The sequence below is a fragment of the Otolemur garnettii genome, unplaced genomic scaffold, assembly GCF_000181295.1.
Source record: "Otolemur garnettii isolate 467f Iridium unplaced genomic scaffold, OtoGar3 scaffold00195, whole genome shotgun sequence".
NCBI lineage: Eukaryota > Metazoa > Chordata > Mammalia > Primates > Galagidae > Otolemur > Otolemur garnettii.
The window spans coordinates 2,313,016-2,336,360 of record NW_003852590.1 but is presented as its reverse complement, the minus strand read 5'-3'; the positions used below and the strand labels follow the sequence as shown (position 1 = coordinate 2,336,360).

Here is a 23,345-nt window from a genome sequence, read left to right as displayed (position 1 = left end):
AAAAAAAAAAAAAAAAATCATGCAATGCTGAGTACCATGGCTCACACCTGTAATTGTAACACTCCGGAGGTTGAGGCAATTGGATTGCCAGAGCTCACAGGTTCAAGACCAGCCTGAGCCACAGCAACACCCTGCCCCTAAAAACAGCTCAGGCTTTGTGGCAGGTGCCTGTAGTCCTAGCTACTTGGGAGGCAGAGGCAAGTGGATAACTTGAGCCCAAGAGTTTGAGGTTGCCACAGCATTCTACCAAGGGTGACAAAGTGAGACTCTGTCTCAAAAAAAAAAAAAAAAAAAAGAAAGAAAAGAAATCATGTAAATACAGAACAGGGCCAACTTCTAAATGAAAGTAAATATAAGAGAAGTATGGTAAAGTAATTTAAAATCAGTTTGTAAGTTTGCAAACTTTTAGAGAAATGGAATTTATATAGTTTTTTGATGCTGTGCAGCTGCCACGTGAAAAACAAAATAATAGTTGACAGGTAAAGGAAGTGATCTTAGGAAAAAGAAACTTAAAATCAACTATAAAGTTTCCTCTACAATTAAAAATATATTTTTAATATATAAAAAATGACTTGAATATAATACAGCTCTTCATAAAATACCCTACAGAAAAGACAGATTTTGTATCACCTGCATCCAAAATGAACTTCCAGTATTGATCCTTTGCTAAGCAAATTACTTCCAAGGACATGACGGCCATCATTTTTCGTCTGTAGCTTTCACATTGCAACATTTCTGGTAAGTATTCAACAGAAAAATACAGGCTGTAATTTACACAAAAGGCAACAGAACGATTGATTTTGTTTTTGTACAGGTCAAGTGAAATGAAGAGTTGAGGTTAACACCATCACCACAAATTGCACACATTAAATTCCTCTCTGAACATGGTCTTCCATAAGGTGCTGAATAGATTATATATGCTCGTGATCTGTGAGATTTGTAGTCTAGATAATTAGTGGGAAAAAAATCCTGAAATTCTTTATCTTTGGTACGAATGGCTTAGATTGGCTGGTCAAATAGTTCAAATCTACTTGGAAAGTAGTACATCTCTCTCTTACCTAAAATTAAATGTTGATTATAATTTGGATATGGGTTTTCAAGAATGGCAAAGTAAACTACATTACCATCAATAAAAATTTAATATTCATTGGCTTGGCGCCTGTAGCTCAGCAGCTAGGGCACCAGCCACATACACTGGAGCTGGCAGGTTCGAACCCAGCTGGGATCAGCTAAACAACAATGACAACTACAACCAAAAAAAGCTGGGCTTTGTGGTGGACACCTGTAGTCCCAGCTACTTGGGAAGCTAAGGCAAGAGAATCACTTGAACCCAAGAGTTTGAGGTTGCTGTGAGCTGTGACGCCATAGCACTCTACTGAGGGTGACATAGTAAGACTATCTTTAAAAAAATTAATTTTCATTAAATTAGGTAGAGGCTTTATATCTTTCCTGAATATGAAGAAAATACTCTTAAAAACCTTGAATGAAATTGTACTCCAGATAGAAGATAATACAAAAATAAATGCTTCTAAACAATGTCTGATATGAGCACAAACACATCACTCCATCTATTCCTTGTCTCTTTATCTAGCCACTCTATTACCAAATCACTCCCTTGAGCTCTCTTAAATTCAGCTTCCACTCCAACAGCTAATCCTGAGGCTTCTACTAAACCACCCAATTCTTTTTTTTACTCACAGTAGAAACGGTGAGTGTGGCAAGAGAGAGCTATTCCAGGGACAAGGCAAAGCAGATGACCAGGTGACCAGATACTTATTTTTTATTGTTCTGTTCACATCATTATTAGGACTTCCTCATGACGGCAATAGGAAAAGTGGCCATTAGAAGTTTTTTTGTGGGCTCAGAGCCTATAGCTCAGTGGTTAGGGTGCCGGCCACATACACCAGGGCTGGCGGGTTCGAACCCTGCCCGAGCCTGTTACAACAATGACAACTACAACAAAAAATAGCCAGGCATTGTGGCAGGTGCTAAGACCCAGCTACTTGGGAGGCTGAGGCAGGAGAATCGCTTTAGCCCAAGAGTTTGAGGTGTGACGCCAGGGCACTCTACTGAGGGCGACATAGTGAGACTGTGAAACATAAAAAAGAAGTTTTTTTGTGATATTAGCATATTCCTATTAATGGCTAGGGGCTCCTCAAAAAATGGTTTAGTTTATTAAAAGTAACAGGATGGTCCTCTCAGTTCCTCCTAATAATACTAAAATATAAAGATATATATATACACAAATAAACACTGAAAACACTTTTCAGTAACTCTTGGGGATAACACACAGTACTTCAGAACATGTTTATAGTATCAAATAAATCCCCAAATCAAGTATTTAGGCAGTTTCAAAACTAAATACTCAAACTTCCTAAATCAATAAAGTGGAGTTGAAAAATCTCACGTGTAACTATCTTACCATGTGCATCTATCTGATAATCTGATAAGGAGTTGGATACCTCACCAGAATCTGGGTAAATGCAAAAAAAAAAAAAAAAAATGTTGTTGGGGAACATCAGTTCTCATTCTCCAATTCTTTTTTTTTTTTTTTTGCTTTTACTTTTATTTTTATCAAAGTAATGCATACTCATGATTCAGACCTCAATGTTACTGAAAGACTTATAGCAAAATATAGTGGTTCCTGGCCCTACCATCCCAATTTTTCTGGGTTCACCTCTCCAGACATAATTACTTGGGACCCATTTCCTTATTCCTTCTGCAATTTACATATCTCCATGTTTGTGCGTATTTACATACACTGCTACGTTTTGCTGTATCGATTTTAGATGACATTAATTGACTTCATGTCACAAAAATGGGAAACTAGCTCTTTGATGCTGCTTTGCTCTTTCTCTTGCTTCTCTTTTTCCACATTTATAGCCTTTGGTTTAACAGAATGTTTAGTACTTATCATTATGAGCTGACACAGGCATTATTCTCAGCTGAGCATTGTACTATACTATAGTTCTGTCTCATTGCTTTTGTTTTTTTCCTGGAGGTAATGTTTCTTATTTTACCACAGTCCCCCATTATTCATAAGAGGTACATCCTAATACTTCCACTGCATGCCTGAAACTGCAGCTAGTACTGAACCCTACCTATATACTGTTTTTTTCCTACACAGATGCTCCTTGACTTAACAATTCTCAGGACCATTATGTTCTGAGAAACCCATCATAAGTTGAAAATGCACTTAACACACCTAATCTGCCAAACAGCATAGTGTAGGCTAGCCTGCCTTAAACGTGCTCAGAACATTTACATTAGTCTTCAGTTGGGCAATCTAACACAAAGCCTATTTCATACTAGAATGTTGACTATCTCATGTTATTAAATATTATACGGAAGGTGAGAAACAGAATGGCTAAGTAGAGACGTAAAGTGTGGTTTCTACAGAATGTATATCACTTTCACACCATCGTAAAGTAAAAACTGTAAGTCAAACCAGACTATCTGAACATATACACCTATAATAAGGTCTATACAAGTCAGAAACAGTAAGAGATCAACAACAATAATAGAACGATTACAACAGTACCCTGTGAATGTGCTCTCTCTTTTCCTCTCTTTTTCTCTTTTGTTTTCTCCCTCCTTCCCTACCTCAAGGTACCTTTTTGTACCGTATTGCAGGTAACTAAAACCGTAAAAACAAAACCATGGATAAGGAGGGACTATAGTATTTCATCTGCTTCGTTTTCATACGTACTGATAATTCCCCCCTTCTTTTTCCTGGAGGCTGGTTCAATTCTGGCACACACACTCCCCCCCGCCCCCCTTGCTAACATCCTTGAAACTCCCTTTGCTCTGCTCTTAGGTCAGACTTGCAGTTTCCTAGGTCCTCTCCCTTCTGTTGCTGGGAAGAATTCCAGCCTTAGCATCTTTAGGTCTTTTCTGGTTAGTCTCTGAGCAGAGCACTCCTGACTGACACTGCCAGTTTTCAAGCCTTTTGAGGACTTTATGGTATGAGTCTAAAGGGTTCTGAGTTTTCCCACTGTTGGTTTGGAATGGTTTGCCCTGGTCAACTAAATCCTAAGACTTGCCTATCTGTTTCTATCTTCTAATATTTTACTGCCGCTGTATCCTTTCCTGTCACCCTTTAATGCTTGTCTGCTGCTGGTGGTGATATTATCATTTAATCACCATGTAATTTTACTGAGGTCTTGGGAGGGAGTAAAATTAGATGTATACATTCAATTGACCTAGAAACCCTTCCCATTATAATACTATAGATTGAACATAAATTTGAAAAAAAACTCAACATAATTTTTAACAAAACATTTACTGAAATATAACAAAAGGTTTTGCTGAATTTGTCTCTAAAATTATCAGACAAGGAAAAAATTGGAGGGAACCTTTGCACTCCTCTCTCCTTTTCTTTTTTTAATTTTAATTTTTTGAATTCACTCTTTCGATGGCAGAGAAGATGGTTAAAGTTTGGAAAAAAACTAGGAAATAAAAATAAATATAATTTTGTAAAATTTAGCCTGTTTGGGACACAGGTGTTTAATTTTAACTTAGAAATAAAACCACCTTTGCACCCATAAAAGTATAGCTCTTTGTTATTTGTATTTCTACTACTTGTTTGAACTCATAAAATGTTTATTTAATTATTTTTTCAAAAATATGATGCATGTATTATTTTATATGCTCTATTTTAGAGTTAAGTATCAATAATTAAACCAAATAATAATGAGAACATTTATTTACAAAGAGATTACGTGTTCTGTACTTACCTACCAAAGTTTTCCACACTGGGAGTTCAGGAATATTTAACTCTATTATATACTTGAGAACCTCCGTGTGAAAGGTTAACACTGATAAATGGATTATATTATTTCCTTTAGTGTCTGTTTTTCTCCAGTCAGCACCAAGAGAAAAGAGGTACTGAATACTATCCAGTGCTCCTGAAGTGGCAGCGAGTAGCAGTGGAGTACACTGATTCCTAAAAATCGAGGAACATATTGTAACAATTGAGCACACACATAGTGTCAGATTTGCTTTTTGTAAAACATTTAAAGCTGCTATTGTAGCAAGCCTCACATCACCACCTTCTTCTACGCATTCTCATCCTGTATATTCCACATGTAAACAGGTTTACTCCCTTGCCCTGCTGCCCTTACTATCAGTCCCTGCCCTTCTTCTTAACTTTGATTATCATGACTTGTAATTTTGGGGAGGTTGATAATGCACAACGTTCCTAGAATTCTTACAACTACTGTATGAGTGAAAGAAAAAGTATGGCAAGTATTGTCACCCATTTCACAAATGATCACACTCAGGTGGTAATCAAATCCATTTCTTCACATTTCATGTCCATTTTTCAAATCCTACCTTCCTTATTGTGGTAGAAACTAACAGTTTTTCTCAAAACTCACTATCTGCTTTTGAATAGTGAAGACCTTTTGGTTGGGCATCTGGCTATCCACTTCAATATCACATCACCCAGCTTCCCCTTTGATGGGTGTGGCCACACAACCAAGTTTGGCCAATGGGATGTTAGTGGAATTTACCTGGGCGACAACCTAAAGAGAAAGGAATGTTCCAGTACTTCTTCCTTTCTTCTTATGACTAGAATGCAGACATGATTTTTTTTTTTTTTAAAAAGCAAGAGTTATCGTTTTGTACCATAACATGGAAGCCACATGTTAAGGAGCAAGAAGAGGAAGTTGGTGTTCCTCAAACTAACAAGCTATTATGCTAGCCCTAGACACCACTGAATAATAATGGGCAGGTTATTTGAAATCTTAGAAAAAATTCAATGAAACTATGTCTAAATCAGGTTGAGAGATTCAGAATAAAAACCTGGTCTTTAGATTTCTAACCAAGAATATACCTTTAGTAGAAGTTACTTTTCCACCCTAAAGGCTGGCCCTCAACTAAGCTATAAAACAAAAGATTGTTTGCAGTCTTTGAAATTGCAAAGTTATGCTCTCCCTTTTGATGTTTTTCTTTTCTTCCAGACACCACCAGATTATTTCTCCTCTTATCCAAAGTCTATCCACTTTGGCCTGGAGCCCTGGGGCTGCCTCCTGGCTGTGTAGAGTCTAATTTAGAGCAAATTTCTCCTCCCTTAAGACTTCTTCCAGGGCACTAAGCAGTTAGTTAAAGGAGTTACCCTGAGAATATAATCAATCTGTGGAACCACACTATTAGGAGAAAGTTAGGAAAAACTCTCTAGGGATTACTCTCTATTCTTCCAAAAAACATGCATAGGTTCTCAGAAGTTGTCATCTTTATAATTCTAAAGATAAGCGGTAGGAGAAGACCATCCCCAGAAAGGAAAGCAGAGTAAGCTTTATACACCTTTCCAACCAGCTATACTAATCACGCCTTTTAGTGTCAGTGCTTGGGGCAAGCCACAAAAAGCAGACAATTATATTCTTAAAAATGCTTCGTAACTTACTCAGCTGTTGCCTCAGCTTCTAGCAAACTGGGATCCTTCCTATAGAGAGCAATAATAATGCAGATGTTGTCATAGAAAGCAGCAAAGTGAATTGGCATCCAGCCTCTTTTTTCAGAAAGCGTATAATCAGCTTTGAAACTGAGTAGACAGATGGTTGTTTCTAACGAGCAAGCCTGAGCGGCTAGGTGTAGGGGTGTTGGACCTAGAATGGATGGATAATTGCTTTAGTGGTCAAAGAACCAACATTCTTTTTTCTTTTTTCTTTTTTTTTTTGAGACAGAGTCTCACTTTGTTGTCCTTGGTTGAGTACTCTGGTGTCATAGCTCACAGCAACCTCAAACTCTTGGGCTCAAGCAATTCTCTTGCCTCAGCCTTCCCAAGTATCTGGGACTACAGGCACCCACCACAACACCCAGTTAGTTTTAGAGATAAGGTCTCACTCTGGCTCATTGCCTATGAGCTCAGGCAATGCACCCATCTCAACCTCCCACAATACTAGGATTGCAGGCATGAGCCACCACACCCACCCATAGAACCAACGTTCTTTAAAAAACAAGAAAATAGTTGGGTGTTGTAGCAGGTGCTTGTAGTCCCAGCTACTCAGGAGGCTGAGGCAAGAGAATCACATAAGCCCAAGAGCTGGAGGTTGCTGTGAGCTGTGATGACACAGCACTCTACTGAGGGTGACAAAGTGAGACTCTGTCTGTTAAAAAAAAATTATTCTTGGGCGGTTCCTGTGGCTCAAAAGGGTAGAGCGCCAGCTCCATATGCCGGAGGTGGTGGGTTCCAACCCAGCCCTGGCCAAAACTGAAAAAAAAAATTATTCTTAACAAAGTATCTCAAGAATGGAAGAAAAAGTATCCAATGTACTCAGTCTTACTATGAAACCAATTTATAGCTTTCTTATGAAAGCTATAACCCATAGCCCAAGAAGAAGGGGAAAGGGGAGAGGGAGGGGAGGGGAGGGCAGAGGATGGGTGGAGGCAGGGTAATTGGTGGGACCACACCTACGGTGCATCTTACAAGGGTGCATGTGAAATTTACTAGGTGTAGAATATTAATGTCTTAACACAATAACTAAGAAAATGCCGTGAAGGCTATGTTGACCAGTTTGATGCAAACATATCAAATTATATATAAACCCAGCACATTGTACCCCATGATTGCATTAATGTACAATGCTTTAAGCATTGAGCTATGATTTAATAAAAAAAAAAAGCATACCTTTTTTGGTTTTCAACAATGAAGTTTAGTATTGTATGATATAAAATCCCTAAAATAATCACTAAAAAGGATCTTTTATAGCAATCCTTTTTTTTTTTTGGAGACAGAGCCTCACTATGTCATCCTCAGTCAAGTGCTGTGGGTGACAGCAACCTTCAACTCTTGGCCTTAAGTGACTCTGTTGCCTCAGCCTCCCAAGTAGCTGGGACTACCGGCACCCTCCACAATGCCTGGCTACTTTTTTGTTGCAGTTTGGCCAGGCCAGCTTATAACTACCTTGGCCTTGGCCCCCTTGGTGTATGTGGCTGGTGCTATAACCACTGTGTTATGGGCACTGAGCCTTTTAAGGCAATCTTATATTTCTTTACTTAACTTGGGATGTCTGACCATTAAAAATCCAAACATTTTTATAAGCAAAGAATAAATAACATTGAAAATATTTTAAAATTTGGGTAGCGCCTATTAAAAAAAAGAAAACATTTTAAAAATCTGAGTCACTGTGTAAAATAACCTTGTGAAAAAAAAGCTATTGTTTAAATTATTTTCTACTTTATAAAATGTTCTGTAATAGGAGAGAAAGATCCTCTGAGATTGAAAAAACATACATGTTCACAAAAGGCCCCTATGTCATTAAATCCAGTGGGCATTTCCATCATACCTCGCACAGTATTTCACATTCTTTACCATTGCTTCCTATTTAAAACCATTTTTCTTTTGCCTTTTGTGACATCACACCCCAATTTTTATCCTACCTTACTGGCTATTCCTTTGCCATCTCCTTTAGGACCGTCTCATTGTCCTGACATCCAAATGAGCTTTATGGCTCTATCTTGGGCCTTTTTCTCTTCTCACTGGCTTTACTTGCCATCTATAAATTGATGATTCCCTGGAGTATGTCTCTACATCTAATTTCTTCCTTAATCTACAGACCTATACCTCATACTTAATACATTCAAAATTGAACATCTATCTTTCCCTTCAAGCCTGATCCTCTTTCATTGTTCCCTAAATTAGTGACAGATATCATGATCCAGCCAGTTCTACAAACCAGAGTCAAGAAAGACTCCTTGGCCCCCGCCCCATTTCCATCTCAATAACCAGTCCATGACCAAGTCAAAGTATCTCTGGAATCTACTTCTACTGCTATCACCACCTGAATCCAAGCCACAATCACTTTCCAATTAATACCCATCCCCACCTTGTCTTGCCATTACTCAATCTATTTTTTAAAAATGTAAATTTGATCTTTTCATCTTCTTCTTTTTTTTTTCCTTTTGAGACAGAGTCTTACTATGTCACCCTCAGTAGTGTGCCAGAGCTCACATCAACCTCCAACTCTTGGGCTTAAGCAATTCTCTTGCCTCAGCCTCCTAAGTAGCTGGGACTATGGGTCCCCGCCACAATGCCCAGCTATTTTTTGTTGCAGTTGTTGTTGTTTAGCTGGCCTGGGCCAGGCTTGAAGCTACCAGCCTTGGTGTATGCGGCTGGCACTGTAACCACTGTGCTATGGGTGCCAACCCCTTTTCATCTTCTTGATGAAAATTCTTTAGAGGCATCTCAAGGCCATCTGATTATGAGGAACAGTGACAGAATCCAGGCTCCAACTTAACTTGAACCACCAGCTATAACTACCTACCTCACTCACCTGCCTCAAAAAACCATAGGTTTTTTGTTCTCATTCCTACTTTCTTGTAGCTCCCCAAATGTAGCATGATCACATATCTTTGATTGTCCATTAAAATATTGGTCGATGGCCTTCGTACTAGCATAATTAGTAATGGTGCAACTTTCACTCTCGGTCTGATTTGAATGAATTTGTGGTCAACCTGGGCTAATTCTGCTCTCTGACACCTGCCTTTTCCCAAATAACGCCTCCCTTACTAGATCTGACTAACTCCTATTCATTCCTCAGCTTAAATGGTATTTCCTCAGTGAAGCACTATTTTCATTAAATGTCTCTCAACTCAGAAATATCCAGTGGCCTCCTGCCTGTCTAAACTTTATTTTGTAGCCTTTGATAGTTTTATCAAGTCTGACCCAAATCTCTTTATTTAAAATTATTGCTTAGTTTTCCAGTTTCTGGACTGGCAATAAAGAGCTTAGAAGTCACCACTTCATCCTAACAAGTAGAACTCTGAACAAACTAAAAAATCAACAACCCTTCTTAGATTCATCAGAGACTGAGGTCAGAAGGAAAACTGATGCCTTCAAAATCGGAGAAAAAGAGTCAGAGAATCTTAACTTTGCTAGATGAGGAACCCACAAACAGAAACTTTCTCAGGAACAAGTATTGCTGTAGGAAAACCTTAAGCATAATTGACACATTGCTGGAACCTCAGTGTGGATAAATATGAGTTTAAAACTTCAGAGAGACCCATCCTAGTGGGGGGGCCACGTTTTCATGTGTTTTATCTCCAAGAGTGCCATCAGGTCCTTACAGTGAATACTGGAGAAAAATTTCTTTATGCTTCCAGCAGTGGGAAGGGAAAAGGAATCATTTGGAAACATTCCATAGCATTCTTTTCTTAACAAGGCGTGCCCTCAGGAAAAAAAAATTTATCAGAGCTTAATCTTCTGGGGTTTTATTTGAGCCTAACCTACCTAAAGAAGGGACATAACCCTCTAGCCATCCTGCCCCACCTAAAGGACAGGGAGGGGACAGAAAATCATTGGAGAAGTTCAAAGTCCAGAGACACAGGCTTATGGAAAGACACACACCCTGTGTAATTTAGATATGCTGCCATCTAGTGGCAGTAACAATCTATAAGGTCTGAGGAATGAGTCATTTTTGACTGAGGTAATAGACTTGACTTAAATATTGGCTATGGAGAGAAACAGAAAAATTTTAAGAGGTTATACTTAACTATATCTATAATGTAAAAGGCCATACATTCATACTCTATATAAGATAATTCCAAGAGGGGTTTTTTTTTGAGACACTATGTTGCCCTGGGTAGAGTGCTGTGACATCACAGCTCACAGCAACCTCAAACTTGGGCTTATAAGTTGACTGGAAACATCTGAGGAGAGAATCTCCAAGCTTGAAGATGTATTAATAGAAACCTCCAAAACTGAGAAGCAAAGAGCACAAAGTCTGAAAAGAAAAACAAAAACAAAAGAACAGAAGAAGAGAGAAATAAGCAGAAGAAATAAATGAAACAAAATGACCGAGAATTCCTCCAAATTAATGTCACTAAGAGATAAAAATAAAGTTCTAATTCCCCCTAAATGATTGAATTTGACTCCTTTTGGCCAAGGGGATGCCAAATAAACCCTAAAACTGAGTTCCCGGCCATGATGTTGCAGGTCAGACCTGCCTCATTAGCCTCTCTCCCTCACTAAGGGCCATCAGGTTTTCTTCTCCATGGGCTACAAAGAAACAAATGTAATGACTGCCCCTCCCTTTCTGTGGTTTCCATATGAGCAGCATTCCAACCATGAAGTGGTTCTGACAGTCTGCAGAGTCTTTGCAGAGGTGGATTTTGTGTTCTCTGCTTCACCTTTTGAAGTCAGATGACTGAAAACTCCACCCTTGGACTATGGTAATATTGCCATTATTTGTACTAATGACCTATGAAGGGGCATCAAGCTCAACTGAGCATGCACATGGTTCTCCTTTCATAAATATTCATGACGTCTCCTATGTTTTGTTGAACATGTGTATTCAACCACCTTGCTCAGCATAAATATGTATATATACAACGTGAAGAAATTATTCCCTATTTGAGAAGCCTGAAACGCCACTTTGGCATCCGACTTTATGACTGCATATATCACAGTGTAAAAAACTAAAAAAGACTTAAGAGGAATATCAATAAATAATCATGGGTAGAAAAAAATACATACATCAAAACGAATACAAAACATCATTATGTAACATTCTCATGTGATAGCGTTTTGGAGATTATATACTATTAGAAAAGTTTTAATATATGTAATATCCATAAAATGCACCATATATTTTACTTATATCTTACCATTTCTTTCTTTTTTCATGTCCGTTTTGGATGACTCTATTTTAAAAGGAAATACATATAAGAAGCATGATTATTAATATATAGTACTTTCCTAAAATAGTCAAAAACCTCATCTGCATAAGATAAAAATGACAACGTTTAGTGATAGAGGGCAAGATGACATTAAATAGAACTAAGCCCATACTTAATATAGTCAAGCCATCTGGGCACATTGCATGCTCCTGACAGTGCATTAAGAGCCCACCTGGAAACTCTGCCCCTAGATAAAATGAGACAACTTTTTGTTGATTAAGCAATAATATTGCCAGTAGAGTTATATATATATTTGAGACAGAGTCTCACTATGTTGCCCTCAGTAGAGTGCTGTGGCATCACAGCTTACAGCAACCTCAAACTCTTGGGCTTAAGCAATTCTTTTGCCTCAGTCTCCTGAGTAGCTGGGACTACAGGTGCCTGCCACAACACCGGCTATTTTTTTGTTACAGTTGTTTAGCTGTTGTATAATTGGCCCGGGCTAGGTTCAAACCCGCCACCTTTGGTGTATGTGGCTGGGGCTATAACCACTGTGCTACGGGCACTGAGGCAAGTTATACATTATTCATACTTCAAAATATACCCAACTGACAGCAAATGAAAATCTAAGCAGTCAGAAAATGAATGAAAGACTTTAATTTACCAAAGATTTTTTTCACACCAAAAAAGGCTTAAGGAAAATATACCTGTAAATTATAGGCTACCCACTGCCTTTAAATGTGACTGAATTGTGTCTTATTTTGTATTATTATTATTTTGTAGGCTCATTCAATATTGACTGTTTTAACTGAGTAATAGAAGAATCTCAATATTAAAACGTTTCAGTCACACTGATAGTTTATTGATACTCAGAATTAAAGTATGGCATTTTGTTTTGGTATCTGCAAAACTTTAACACAGCTTAAGATAGCAGACCTCATTAAAATATAAAATCACCATTTCTTATTGCCAATGTTGTGGTATCAGCTATTCCTGACAGTTTATCTCTATCGCCCTTTTCGGTTGTGGAGGACCACCACTTTCACTTTCAACTTTATTATTTATACCAGTTAAGTTTATTTCAATAAATATACAAATATATATGCATATTTAAAAATCGAAAAACTTTTAAAGTTTAAACCAAGTTAGCCTTAAAGGGGCTGCTTAGTCTAAAAATTATTATTATAAGCATAAAGGATTTTTGTTATTAAATATAATTAATATAATTAATTTAAATATGTATATATACAATGTGAAGAAACTATTCCCTATTTGAGAAGCCTGAGATAAGAATGGCTGTTCTCCTGGGACTTGACAATCATATTTATCTCTCTTTGAATTTCTTCAGTACCTCAGTATATATTAAATTATACCAGTGCTTATCAAATGACATCCTGCATTTACCTATTCACACGATCAGTCAACAAATATTTCCTGAGCCGCTCCCAAGCCAGCAGGATAGTATGGCAAATAAAGCAGACTAAATGTTTGCCCTCTTTGGAGTTTATATTCAAGGGAGAAAGATATAAGAAACAGATGTAATACTACATAAACTACCAATAAGTAATACTTAGAAAAACGAAAGGAGACCTTCTTCGATGAATGAAACAAAAACCTCAACTTTGCTCTGTTAACAATACCAAAGTTTAACCTTGTTCTAAAATCAACATGTATTCTTAATGCTGAATGAGGGGTAAGTAAGAGAAAAACATTTTAGGTTTAAAACTTTATGGCACCTTGACTGAACATAATAAAGCGTCGTTGGTTGACGTTGAAGTTAGCGTTCCAGAGCTGACATATAATGGAAACTCTGTTGTGAAGAGCAGCGTGATGAAAAATAGTATAGCCTGCTTCATCTGCAACATTGATCGTCGAGCTGGAGGTTTTACGACTAAATGTGTGGAAAACAGCAGATAACCCTCTTTCAACTGCAGACTTCATACCAAATGGAATACTCTAAATTATCAAGAAAGACAGAATCAGTTTTTTCGAAATACACTTAGAAGTTTGGTTTGAAGAAAAAATAGACACAAAATATATGAACAGAATCACATGATTGCTCATTTTATATGATTTTTTTAATAGGATCAAGGAGGGAAGTTCTCGCTGAGTAATGATTAAAGTTGTTAGAGCTATAAAGAAACACCAAGAACTTTAAAAATATATTTTTCAGAAGTTTTCTTCTTCTTACCTTTTTTCTCCAAAATAAAGCAAAGGGCGGTCATTGAGTTCCTTCTCTGATTTAAGAACAATATAACTTATAAGCCTAGAAACTTGAAATATATAGCTGCAGAAATGCAGTTTGCTTTCAAAAATGGAAAGCTAAAAACGTCACACTCTTCTTTCAGACATTCAGACTGCTAGCTATTAAAAAGTAAACTCACACTTTTACTTGTTGGCTTGGCACCTGTAGCTCAGTGGCTAGGGCACCAGCCACATACACTGGAGCTGGCGGGTTCGAACCCAGCCTGGGCCTGCCAAACAATGACAACTCAATCAAAAAATATCTGCAATGAATTAGCCAGAGGCTAATACTCTCTCTTGTTGGACTTTCACTTCAACACACTTTTCAGCAATCAAAAGTCTCGGCACAGTGGCTCATCCCTGTAATTCTAGCACTTAGGAAGCCAAAGGATAGCTTGAGGCCAGGAGGATAGCTATTGTGACCAGCGTGGGCAACAGCAAGACCATATCTCCACAAATATTTAAAAATTAGCTAGGCACAGTGGCCTATACCTTTAATCCCAACCTCAGAATGCTGAGGCAGGAGGATGGCTTGAGCCCAGGAGTTTGAGGTTGCAGTGTGCTATGATCACTCTGTGGCACTCTAACTTGGGTAACGGAGTGAGTCCCTATCTTGAAAACAAAGACACACACACACACACACACACACACAAGCAATAAAAAAAAATCAGCCAAAATTAATTATTAAGATTAATTGCAATCAGTTCATTATTAGGCTGTTTGTACTCTGCCAGAAATTTGTAATCCAGAATTGTATAGCCTTTCAGACACTAAAATGTAGAAATTTTATGTCATATTGAAGACTTTAACCTATTATTTATCCTTATGGTAAAAATTTGTTTGAGACATATACTTATCAATAATACATAACTTCTTATGCTAAATTATCTGGTAGTCACTTAAATACCTTGCATTTCATAGCTTTTTTGAAACCAAATTTTTTCTTAAATTGTTCATGTAGTTGAGCGTCTGTTAGTGGAAGTCTTTTCACTCTCAGGGTATTCACTATTTCATTTATGGCGCTCCACCACTGTGTCTTATATAGTTGCTGATAGAAAATTTCAAGTTCAAAATGGATCACATAGTAGCTATGAAAATAAAGGGGAAAAAAGGTGTTTTTCTAACTGTAAAGTGATTTGCTACTTTTTTATAACAATTAAATACTAAACAGTAGTTTAATTATACCCAATTGTGAGCATTTTAATAACATGGTTATTGACTGTTATCAATCAAGTCTTTATATAACAAATATCTTCTCCATATCAGCCCTTTGTACCATATATTAACTCTGTCTGAACATAATAGACCTCAGTGTGAGAACAGACGTATGTTTGAGGATCTGTTCACATTTATTTGAGGGTGTCATTTTCCCAGCCACTGCCCTCTTCCCTCTAAAGGAAACCAGACCACAAAGATACAAACTAAAGGCTGCCTTGACACAAATCAGGCAGATACACTGCCAGACAAGGTGGTGGGGCTTGTCACTTGTCTATAAGTTCCAACTCGTGGCAGTTGGAGGACTTGCCTAGATGACTAGATGTGAGCTTTCAAAATCAGGAGCAGGCATTCTGGATCCTATTTGGGTCTGAAGACCTTGAGTGGTCTTCAAATCACAATGGTGAAAAACTCGAGGATTATAAGGAGCTGGATGGATCAGACCTGGAAGTTGTACTGGATGACTAAACTAATTTTTCTAATCTAATTTGTAGAATAAAACAGGTCTCCTTCCTTTGGTATTTCACACACTGGTAAGAGTGGACACCACAGGGCAGTGCCTGTGGCTCAGTGAGTAAGGCACTGGCCCCATATACCGAGGGTGGTGGGTTCAAACTTGTCCCCAGCAGAATTGCAACCAAAAAATAGCCAGGTGTTGTGGCGGGTGCCTATAGTCCCAGCTACTCGGGAGGCTGAGGCAAGAGAATCGCTTAAGCCCAGGAGATGGTGGTTGCTGTGAACTGTGTGACGCCATGGCACTCTACCAAGGGCCACAAAGTAAAACTCTGTCCCTACAAAAAAAATAAATAAATAAAATAAAAATTAAAAATAAATAAATAAAAAAGAGTGGATACCACAAACCCAGAGTGGATACTCCAAGGCCCCAAAGATTTCCTTCATTGATCCACTCATGAAGGATCTCACCGAGAATGTCTTTTGGTCTCTGGCTGACCCAGGTCTGCATCATCCTGCTCTAGGACAATCTTAGCACCAGCAATCTCTGTCTTTTCTTTTTCTTTCTTTCTTTTTTTTTTTTTTTTTAAGACAGTCTCACTATGTCGTCCTCAGTAAAGTGCTATGGCATCACAGCAACCTCAAACTCTTGGGCTTAAGTGATTCTCTTGCCTTAGCCTCCCAAGTAGCTGAGACTACAGGTGTTTGCAACAATGCCCAACTTTATTTGCTAGACATGGGGTCTCACTCTGGCTAACTCCAGCTCAGACTGGTCTCAAACTTCTGAGCTCAGAGCAATCCACTCGCCTCAGCCTCCCATAGCACTAGGATTACAGGCGTGAGCCACCATTCCCGGTCTGTTTTTGCATTATTGCCAATAAAGTTAGGAAATGAGTTCTCTGGACTGGATTGGATTAAAGGCAACAGGCCTCCCTGTTGATGCCTGCTGCTCCCAGGCATCAGGAGGAGCTGGCCCCAGGGCTGACACCAGCTTCACAACCAGTAGCCGCAGCATCAGTGACAACAATGGCTTTGTCAGTGACAAAAGTTGCCCTCGTGGGGCTTATTAAGCTCTGGGTGCCCAAGCAGAAAATGAGGGACATTTCATGGTAGCTGAGTGTGCTGATCCATCAGCATATGAAATTCCAAGAATAACTGTGTGTAGATTGGATTTTATAGTGAACTGAAGGTTGTCTAGTACTTGGTAGAGAAGCCAGGAAAATTCTCATTATTATTCTACTTGTACTTTTATTCCTTGCTGTCTGGGGGTGGGAATGTTATTTGAAAACCTGCAAATTCATATCTATCTACCTACCATTCATCAAGACTATCAAGACTGATGACTAAATGCTATATATTAGTTCCAAACAAAAGAAGCAATTCCACCATTTTATCCTATTTGCAACAACATGACTAAATCCTTTACAGTGCAATGGAAACGTGTTTACACCAACTGTACTCCTTCACCCCAAATAACCTCTCATCTGCTTCCCTGTATTCCTAGGATCACTTGTGCCCTAGAAGCTGGACAGAACCCGGGGAATAAAGGTTTGTTCAGAGGTGTCTGTGGGGCACTTTTTAGCTTGACAGGGATTGTACATGGAGTATGTGAAGAGGTGCTGGGTCCCTGGGAGAGAGAGTCCTCCTTTAGGGAGATGCAATCCACCTGTCCATTCCAGAGGCCGGAGATATGCTACATGGTTTCTTTCAAAATCACAGAAGTCATGAGCCCCATGGTCTTTGACCTTAGCTTTAGTGCTTACTCTGTGGGCATCCAGAGAGTATTCTATAAGAAGATCCACCTGTTATCCTTTATCCCTGCCACTCTCACTGCCTTATTTCTCTTACTCTCCTCCCTGCCATGCATCTTGAAAGATACTTATAATCTCGTCTTTACTTCTTTACACTTATCAACTCTCCCTCACTTTACCCTTCAACTCACTGCAAACAGCCTTCTTTATCCAAAATTCCACTAAATTCTCTTATCATGTCATAGTCAAATTTAAAAGGGCCTCTTTAATCTTAAATTGTCTTGGCCTTTTCTGTGTTGCCTTTAATGCTTTTTATCTACATCCATATCCTTAAAATTCTCCCCATTTGGTCTGTGCTACCACACTCTCTTGGTCCAACTCTACCTGTATCATCCCTTTCCATCTCCTTTGATCTCTCTCCTCTGCCTCATCCCACCCCCTTTACAGTTACTGTTCTCCAGGGTTCCACACTTGGTCCTGTCCTCTCGAGTACTTCCAAGCCTTAATAAAAAAGAAACAAACAAGCAAAACTATTTACTTTAAAGTCTCTATCTCTAAGAACATAAACCAAAAAATACTGGGAGAAACATATCACTCCAAAAAAAAAAAAAAATGACAGACATAACAAGACCTGGTAGAAAAAGAATTTTTTTGAGACACAGTCTCACTAATTTGCCCTCAGTAGAGTGCTGTGGAGTCACAGCTCACACCAACCTCCAACTCTTGGGCTTAAGCCATTCTCTTCCCTCAGCCTCCCAAGTAGCTCTGGACTACAGGTGCCTACCACAACGCCCGGCTATTTTTTTTATTGTGGTTGTCATTGTTGTTTCAGCTGGCCGAGGCCAGCCTGGGTGTATGTGGTTGACGCCTTACCTACTGAGGTACGGGCACTGCCAGAAAATAATTTTAAATCATATTTCTTACAGACATGAAGTGGTGTGGGCTGAGTCCCTACTTTCATTGCCACTCAGGATTTAATCCTCATCTCCATCCCTATTTTACCACCATGTCAATTAATTATCAGAACTAATTAAAAGCTCTAACTAAGGATTATTACACAGACTATACATGAAGTAATAATGTTAACATTTAATCCTTTTTTGAGTCAGTGTGTCATTTATGGGGGTTGTAACTGTTCTGGGATCTTCATTTGTGAGGTTTTAAGTTGGCTTTTGCGTCTTGACACTTGCCTTGTTCTCTACTAACTTCCAACAAGTTGTTGCTCGTGGGATTAATTACGGAAAGTTCCTTACCTTTTTCCATAAAACTCCATGACCGGTATTGAGTAATATTCCTTGTATCCCGAATCTTCTAAAAATGTATTGGCAGCACATTCTTGTATTTTTTCTAAATTGTTCTAAAATATGAGTCATATTACTAAAAATATCCTTAAACAAATCCAAACAATTCTAAGACTTCTTTTACATGAAAGTTGACCCACATAAATGACAAATTTTAAATACAATATTCCAGAAGACCCTGACAGTAACTATTTATATCTAATTCCTATTTTGGGAATAAGGGAAAAAATACAAGAGGAAAGATATATGATATAGAGAAAGTAGAAAAAGCAATAGCAATTGAAATGTAGAATGTTTATAGTAAATTCCAGGTGAAGAATTACTGTGCCCAAACTTTAGAGGACCTCTGTTCTTTATTTTATTTTTTTGAGACAGAGTCTTACTACGTCACCCTTGGAAGAGTGCCATGGCTTCACAGCTTACAGCAACCTCAAACTCTTGGGTTTAAGCGATTCTCTTGCCTCAGCCTCCCCAGTAGCTGGGACTACAGGTGCCCGCCACAGTGCCCTGCTATTTTTTTGTTGCAGTTGTCATTGTTGTTTAGCTGCCTGGGAAGGGTTCAAACCCACCAGCCTGCTTATAGGTGGCCAGCGCCCTACCCACTGAGCTAAGGGTGACGCCCTAGAGGATCTTTCTGTTCTAATACTAATCATTAAAGAAAATGAAAGAGTATGTAGTAAGTATCCAGGTGTTTCTACTACATTCTTTGCTTAACTGTTCTAGGGCAAATATCATCCATTAAAAATCTATAAACTCTGTGATGATGGTAGCTTATTTATCATTTTACTCATATCCAACACAGTACCTTATATATAGTTGTACTTAAGGCATGTATATTAAAATAATATATGGAAAAATCAGTGAATTGTAAGAATAATAATTTGGAACAGTAGCTCATTCTGGTTAGAGAATAGGATAAGAGTTGTGAAATGACAAACTATTTAAGAAATGATAATAAAAACCTTAAAATCTTCCAAAGCATTCTCAATTGGAGAAGTACTGATATCAAATTCAATTCCTCCATGAACATGAAAATATTGATTGTCTTTGTAGTGAAAATTCTGGCATTTAAAATCTCGTCCATAAATAAATGGAGGCAATTCTCGTTCTGTCTTGACCTTGTCATCTCCAAAAATGAAAACAAACTTTTAGTTAAAAGGTAAATAACTTAACAATCATATTTTTGAGATCTAAATTCTCATTCAAGAAAAGAAAGTTAGAAAATTTCATGTCAAATTAAAATCTTGGTAAATATAGTCCATAAAATTATTTATGGTTATGCTGTTAATGTATATAAGTATTTTGAACATTAAAATATATTTATAACATACAGTTTGGACATTTTCTGCAGTTTCATTGTACAAACATTTTAAAAGTATAATCAGGACTTTCTTCTTTTTGAGACGGAGTCTCACTCTGCCACCCCTGCTGGACTGCAGTGGCATTAGCCTACCTCATAGCAACCTCAAACTTGAGGGCTCGAGTGGCTCAGCCTCCTCAGTAGGTAGGACTACACGCGTGTGCCACCACGCCTGGTAATTTTCTTCAATTGTTAGTAGAGAAGGGGTCTCATTCTTGCTCAGGCTGGTCTTGAACTCCTGAGCTCAAGCCATCCTCCCACCTCTGCCTCCCAGAGTACTAAGATTATAGGCATTTTCCCTGGCCCCAAACATCATTCTAGTTACTGATTTCTATGAGTAAGCTCAAAACTAATATTTTATTGCCAATTATCAGAAAAGGCTTAAAACTCTGTGTCTTGGAGAAACTTTGATGAAATAAAAAAAAAGTACCGTAGCTAGTTAGTAAAAAGAGACACTATGAAGAAAAAGATGAGTATTTGTAACATAACAAAAACAACCAGCCTATATTTCTGGAAAGTAATGAAACCACTTGTAACTTATTAAAAAAAATAATTTTCTCAAATCTAGCAAGGTTTAAGTGTATTCAATATTTTGATTGGTTGGTAGAATATGTTTTCCTCAATATAAGGTACATGATATATTTTGGGAAATGTAACAGGTAGAAAAAAGTGCAAAGGATAATATACACCAAAAGTGGGCAGCACCTGTGGCTCAGTGACTAGGATGCTGACCCCCTATAATGAGGGTGGTAGGTTCAAATCCTGCCCGGCCAAACTGCAACAAAAAAATAGCTGGGCGTTGTGGCAGGTGCCTGTAGTATCAGCTACTTGGGAGGGTGAGGCAAGAGGGAATCACCTAAGCCCAGGAGTTGGAGGTTGCTGTGAGCTGTGACGCCATAGCACTCTACCCGAGGGCAATAAAGTGAGACTCTGTCTCTAAAAAAAAAAAAAAATACACCAAAAGTACAAAGGATAATCTCACCACCTACAGTTAACTGTTAAAATTTAATTATATTTGCTCCTAATAATTTAAGTAATGCAGCAATGCATTACAGATTCTGTATAGCTAATGTTCTCTTTAAGTAAGGCCCTCCCAGTTTCATATAAGCTCCCTGTCTCCCAAGGAAAAAGCACTGTCATGATTCCATTTTTTAAAATTAATTAACTGATTAATTAATTTTTTTGTTGTTGCAGTTTGGCCGGGATGGGGTTTGAACCTGCCACCCTTGGTATATGGGCCGGCACCCTACTCACTGAGCCATAGGAACCATCCCTTATGATTTCATTTTTAATAGTGCACAGATATGGATCATCTTCACCACCAGAATTTTTATGGTACAATTTTACACTAATGATTTACACAACTTTCTACTGAAAATTTGCCATCCAAATAGAAAGCCTACATGCTTGGACAGCAAAGAACGTATATAAATTGTGTGATGATCTGGTAGGATTCAGAGATTTCCAAAAGTCCTATCAAATTCCATATAAGCATGGACTTATTTTAGCTCTTTATTATCTTTTATTGCTCTGTTTATTAAAGTTCCAATACAACCTTCACTTATTTACTATAGTTTCAATGTTTAGTCTTTTTCAAAAATGTAAGACTATTTGCTACCCCTTGCTATTCCACATTAATTTTAGAGTTAATGTGTTATGTAAACTTTAATGAAAAACACAATAGGGATTTTGAATACAAGTGCACTGACTTTATAAAGTAATTTGGATGAGATATAATATATTCATGGTATTGTCTTGTCATAAGTATAGCGTGTTTTCAGAATTAGGTTAAGTCTTTCAGGAGCCCTTATAAATGGAATAAAAATACAGAAAGTACTATGTACATGTACCACGTCTTCTTAATTACATTGGAGACAATGAATTTTGTTTTTTCTTTCTAACAGGTTATGTAGGTTACTGCCTAGACATACATACTAGAAACAATATCGAATTTAAATATATGTTGAACAGCTAGGTATGGTGGCTCATGCCTGTAATCCTAGCACTCTAGGAGGCCAAGGTGGTTGACTGCCTGAGCTCACGAGTTCAAACCAGCCTGAGCCAGAGCAAGCCCTCATCTCTAAAAATAGCCAGGCATTGTGGTAGGCACCTGTAGTCCCAGCTTCTTGGGAGGCTGAGGCAAGAGAATCCTTTGAGCCCAAGAGTTTGAGGTTGCTGTGAGCATGACACCAGAGCACTCTACTGAGGGCAACATAGTGAGACTCTGTCTCAAAATAAATAAACAAACAAAATAAATAAAATATATTTATATTTACATTGAATATATACCTATGTTTTGTACTTGATTTGTGGTGGTACTCTTACCTGAAAAAGGCGGAAGCAGATTATTTAAATATGGAACTTTCATTTTCTTTTTTAAACTCAGTAGAAATGGAATCAGAAAACATATTAACTTTAGATATCCTATCCCTCTTCTTATGTCATTTTTCTTCTCAAGATGTTTTTGAATAATCTTTTTCTGAAGATATAATCTTTGTTGTAGTCTCTGGTAGGTACAAATGTCAAGATAATCCTGAGTATATGTTATAGCATTAGTAAGCCAATAGGCTGTTTCAAATATAAAGACATTTTCATACTGTTGAATGTGTATGGTACTGAATGACAACTTTAGCATAATATTTTCAGCATATTTCATAAATACAGATATTTCTTCAGGGCTATTGGGATCATATGTTGGATCTTCATTCATATCATCATCATATATTCCATTAAAAACTGGATCCTCTGTAACATCAATCAAACCTTCACAATAAAAAAGAAAAATTTTAGATAGTGAAAACTTCACACTTGGCTTCTGGATAAATACAGAAGATTGAACACGAGATTTCATCCTGAAATCCTACTTACATGTTAGTAAAGGAATAATGGGATGGCAATAAAATTGTGTAAGCTGAAAAGCAGGCAGATGAGTGGATTATTAGGAGTGAAAAAAGGAGCTTGTGGAATTAAAAAGAATAAATTTCCATTGTCTGTGGAGGAAAGAAACATAGCACCACAGAACACAACATTTAAGTGCCATCTTTGATCATGAAAAATGTGGAAGCTGGGGGCAGTGGCTCACGCCTATAAATCTAGCACTCTGGGAGGCTGTGGCAGGTGAATCCTTTGAGCTCAGGAGTTTGAGACCAGCCTGAGCAAGAATGAGAGTCTGTCTCTACTAAAAATGAAAAACTGAGGCAAGAGGATCACTTAAGCCCAAGAGTTTGAGGTTGCTGTGAGATATGATGCCATGGCACTCTACCAAGGGTGAGAAAGTGAGACTCTCTCTCAAAAAAAAAAAAAAAAAATGTGGAAGAACAGTTTTCCAAAATCACAGTTTTATCCATAAAGATTCAAAGCAAAGACCACATTAACTCTTATTGTAAATAATAATCACACTAG

The 23,345-nt window shown here is 37.9% G+C and overlaps 1 protein-coding gene across 1 annotated transcript in view; it reads right to left on the bottom strand.

Moving 5' to 3' along the window:
- Positions 1-23,345, bottom strand: part of ANKAR (ankyrin and armadillo repeat containing) — a 74,911-nt gene that overhangs the window by 47,373 nt on the left and 4,193 nt on the right. The window contains exons 2-9 of the mRNA XM_003801035.1: positions 22,269-22,706; positions 19,546-19,709; positions 18,536-18,639; positions 14,771-14,951; positions 13,356-13,575; positions 6,407-6,608; positions 4,737-4,945; positions 631-735 (exon numbers count right to left, since the gene is read on the bottom strand). Of these exons, the coding sequence (XP_003801083.1) occupies positions 631-735; positions 4,737-4,945; positions 6,407-6,608; positions 13,356-13,575; positions 14,771-14,951; positions 18,536-18,639; positions 19,546-19,709; positions 22,269-22,706 (1,623 nt within the window). The remainder of the gene's footprint in view (positions 1-630; positions 736-4,736; positions 4,946-6,406; positions 6,609-13,355; positions 13,576-14,770; positions 14,952-18,535; positions 18,640-19,545; positions 19,710-22,268; positions 22,707-23,345) is intronic.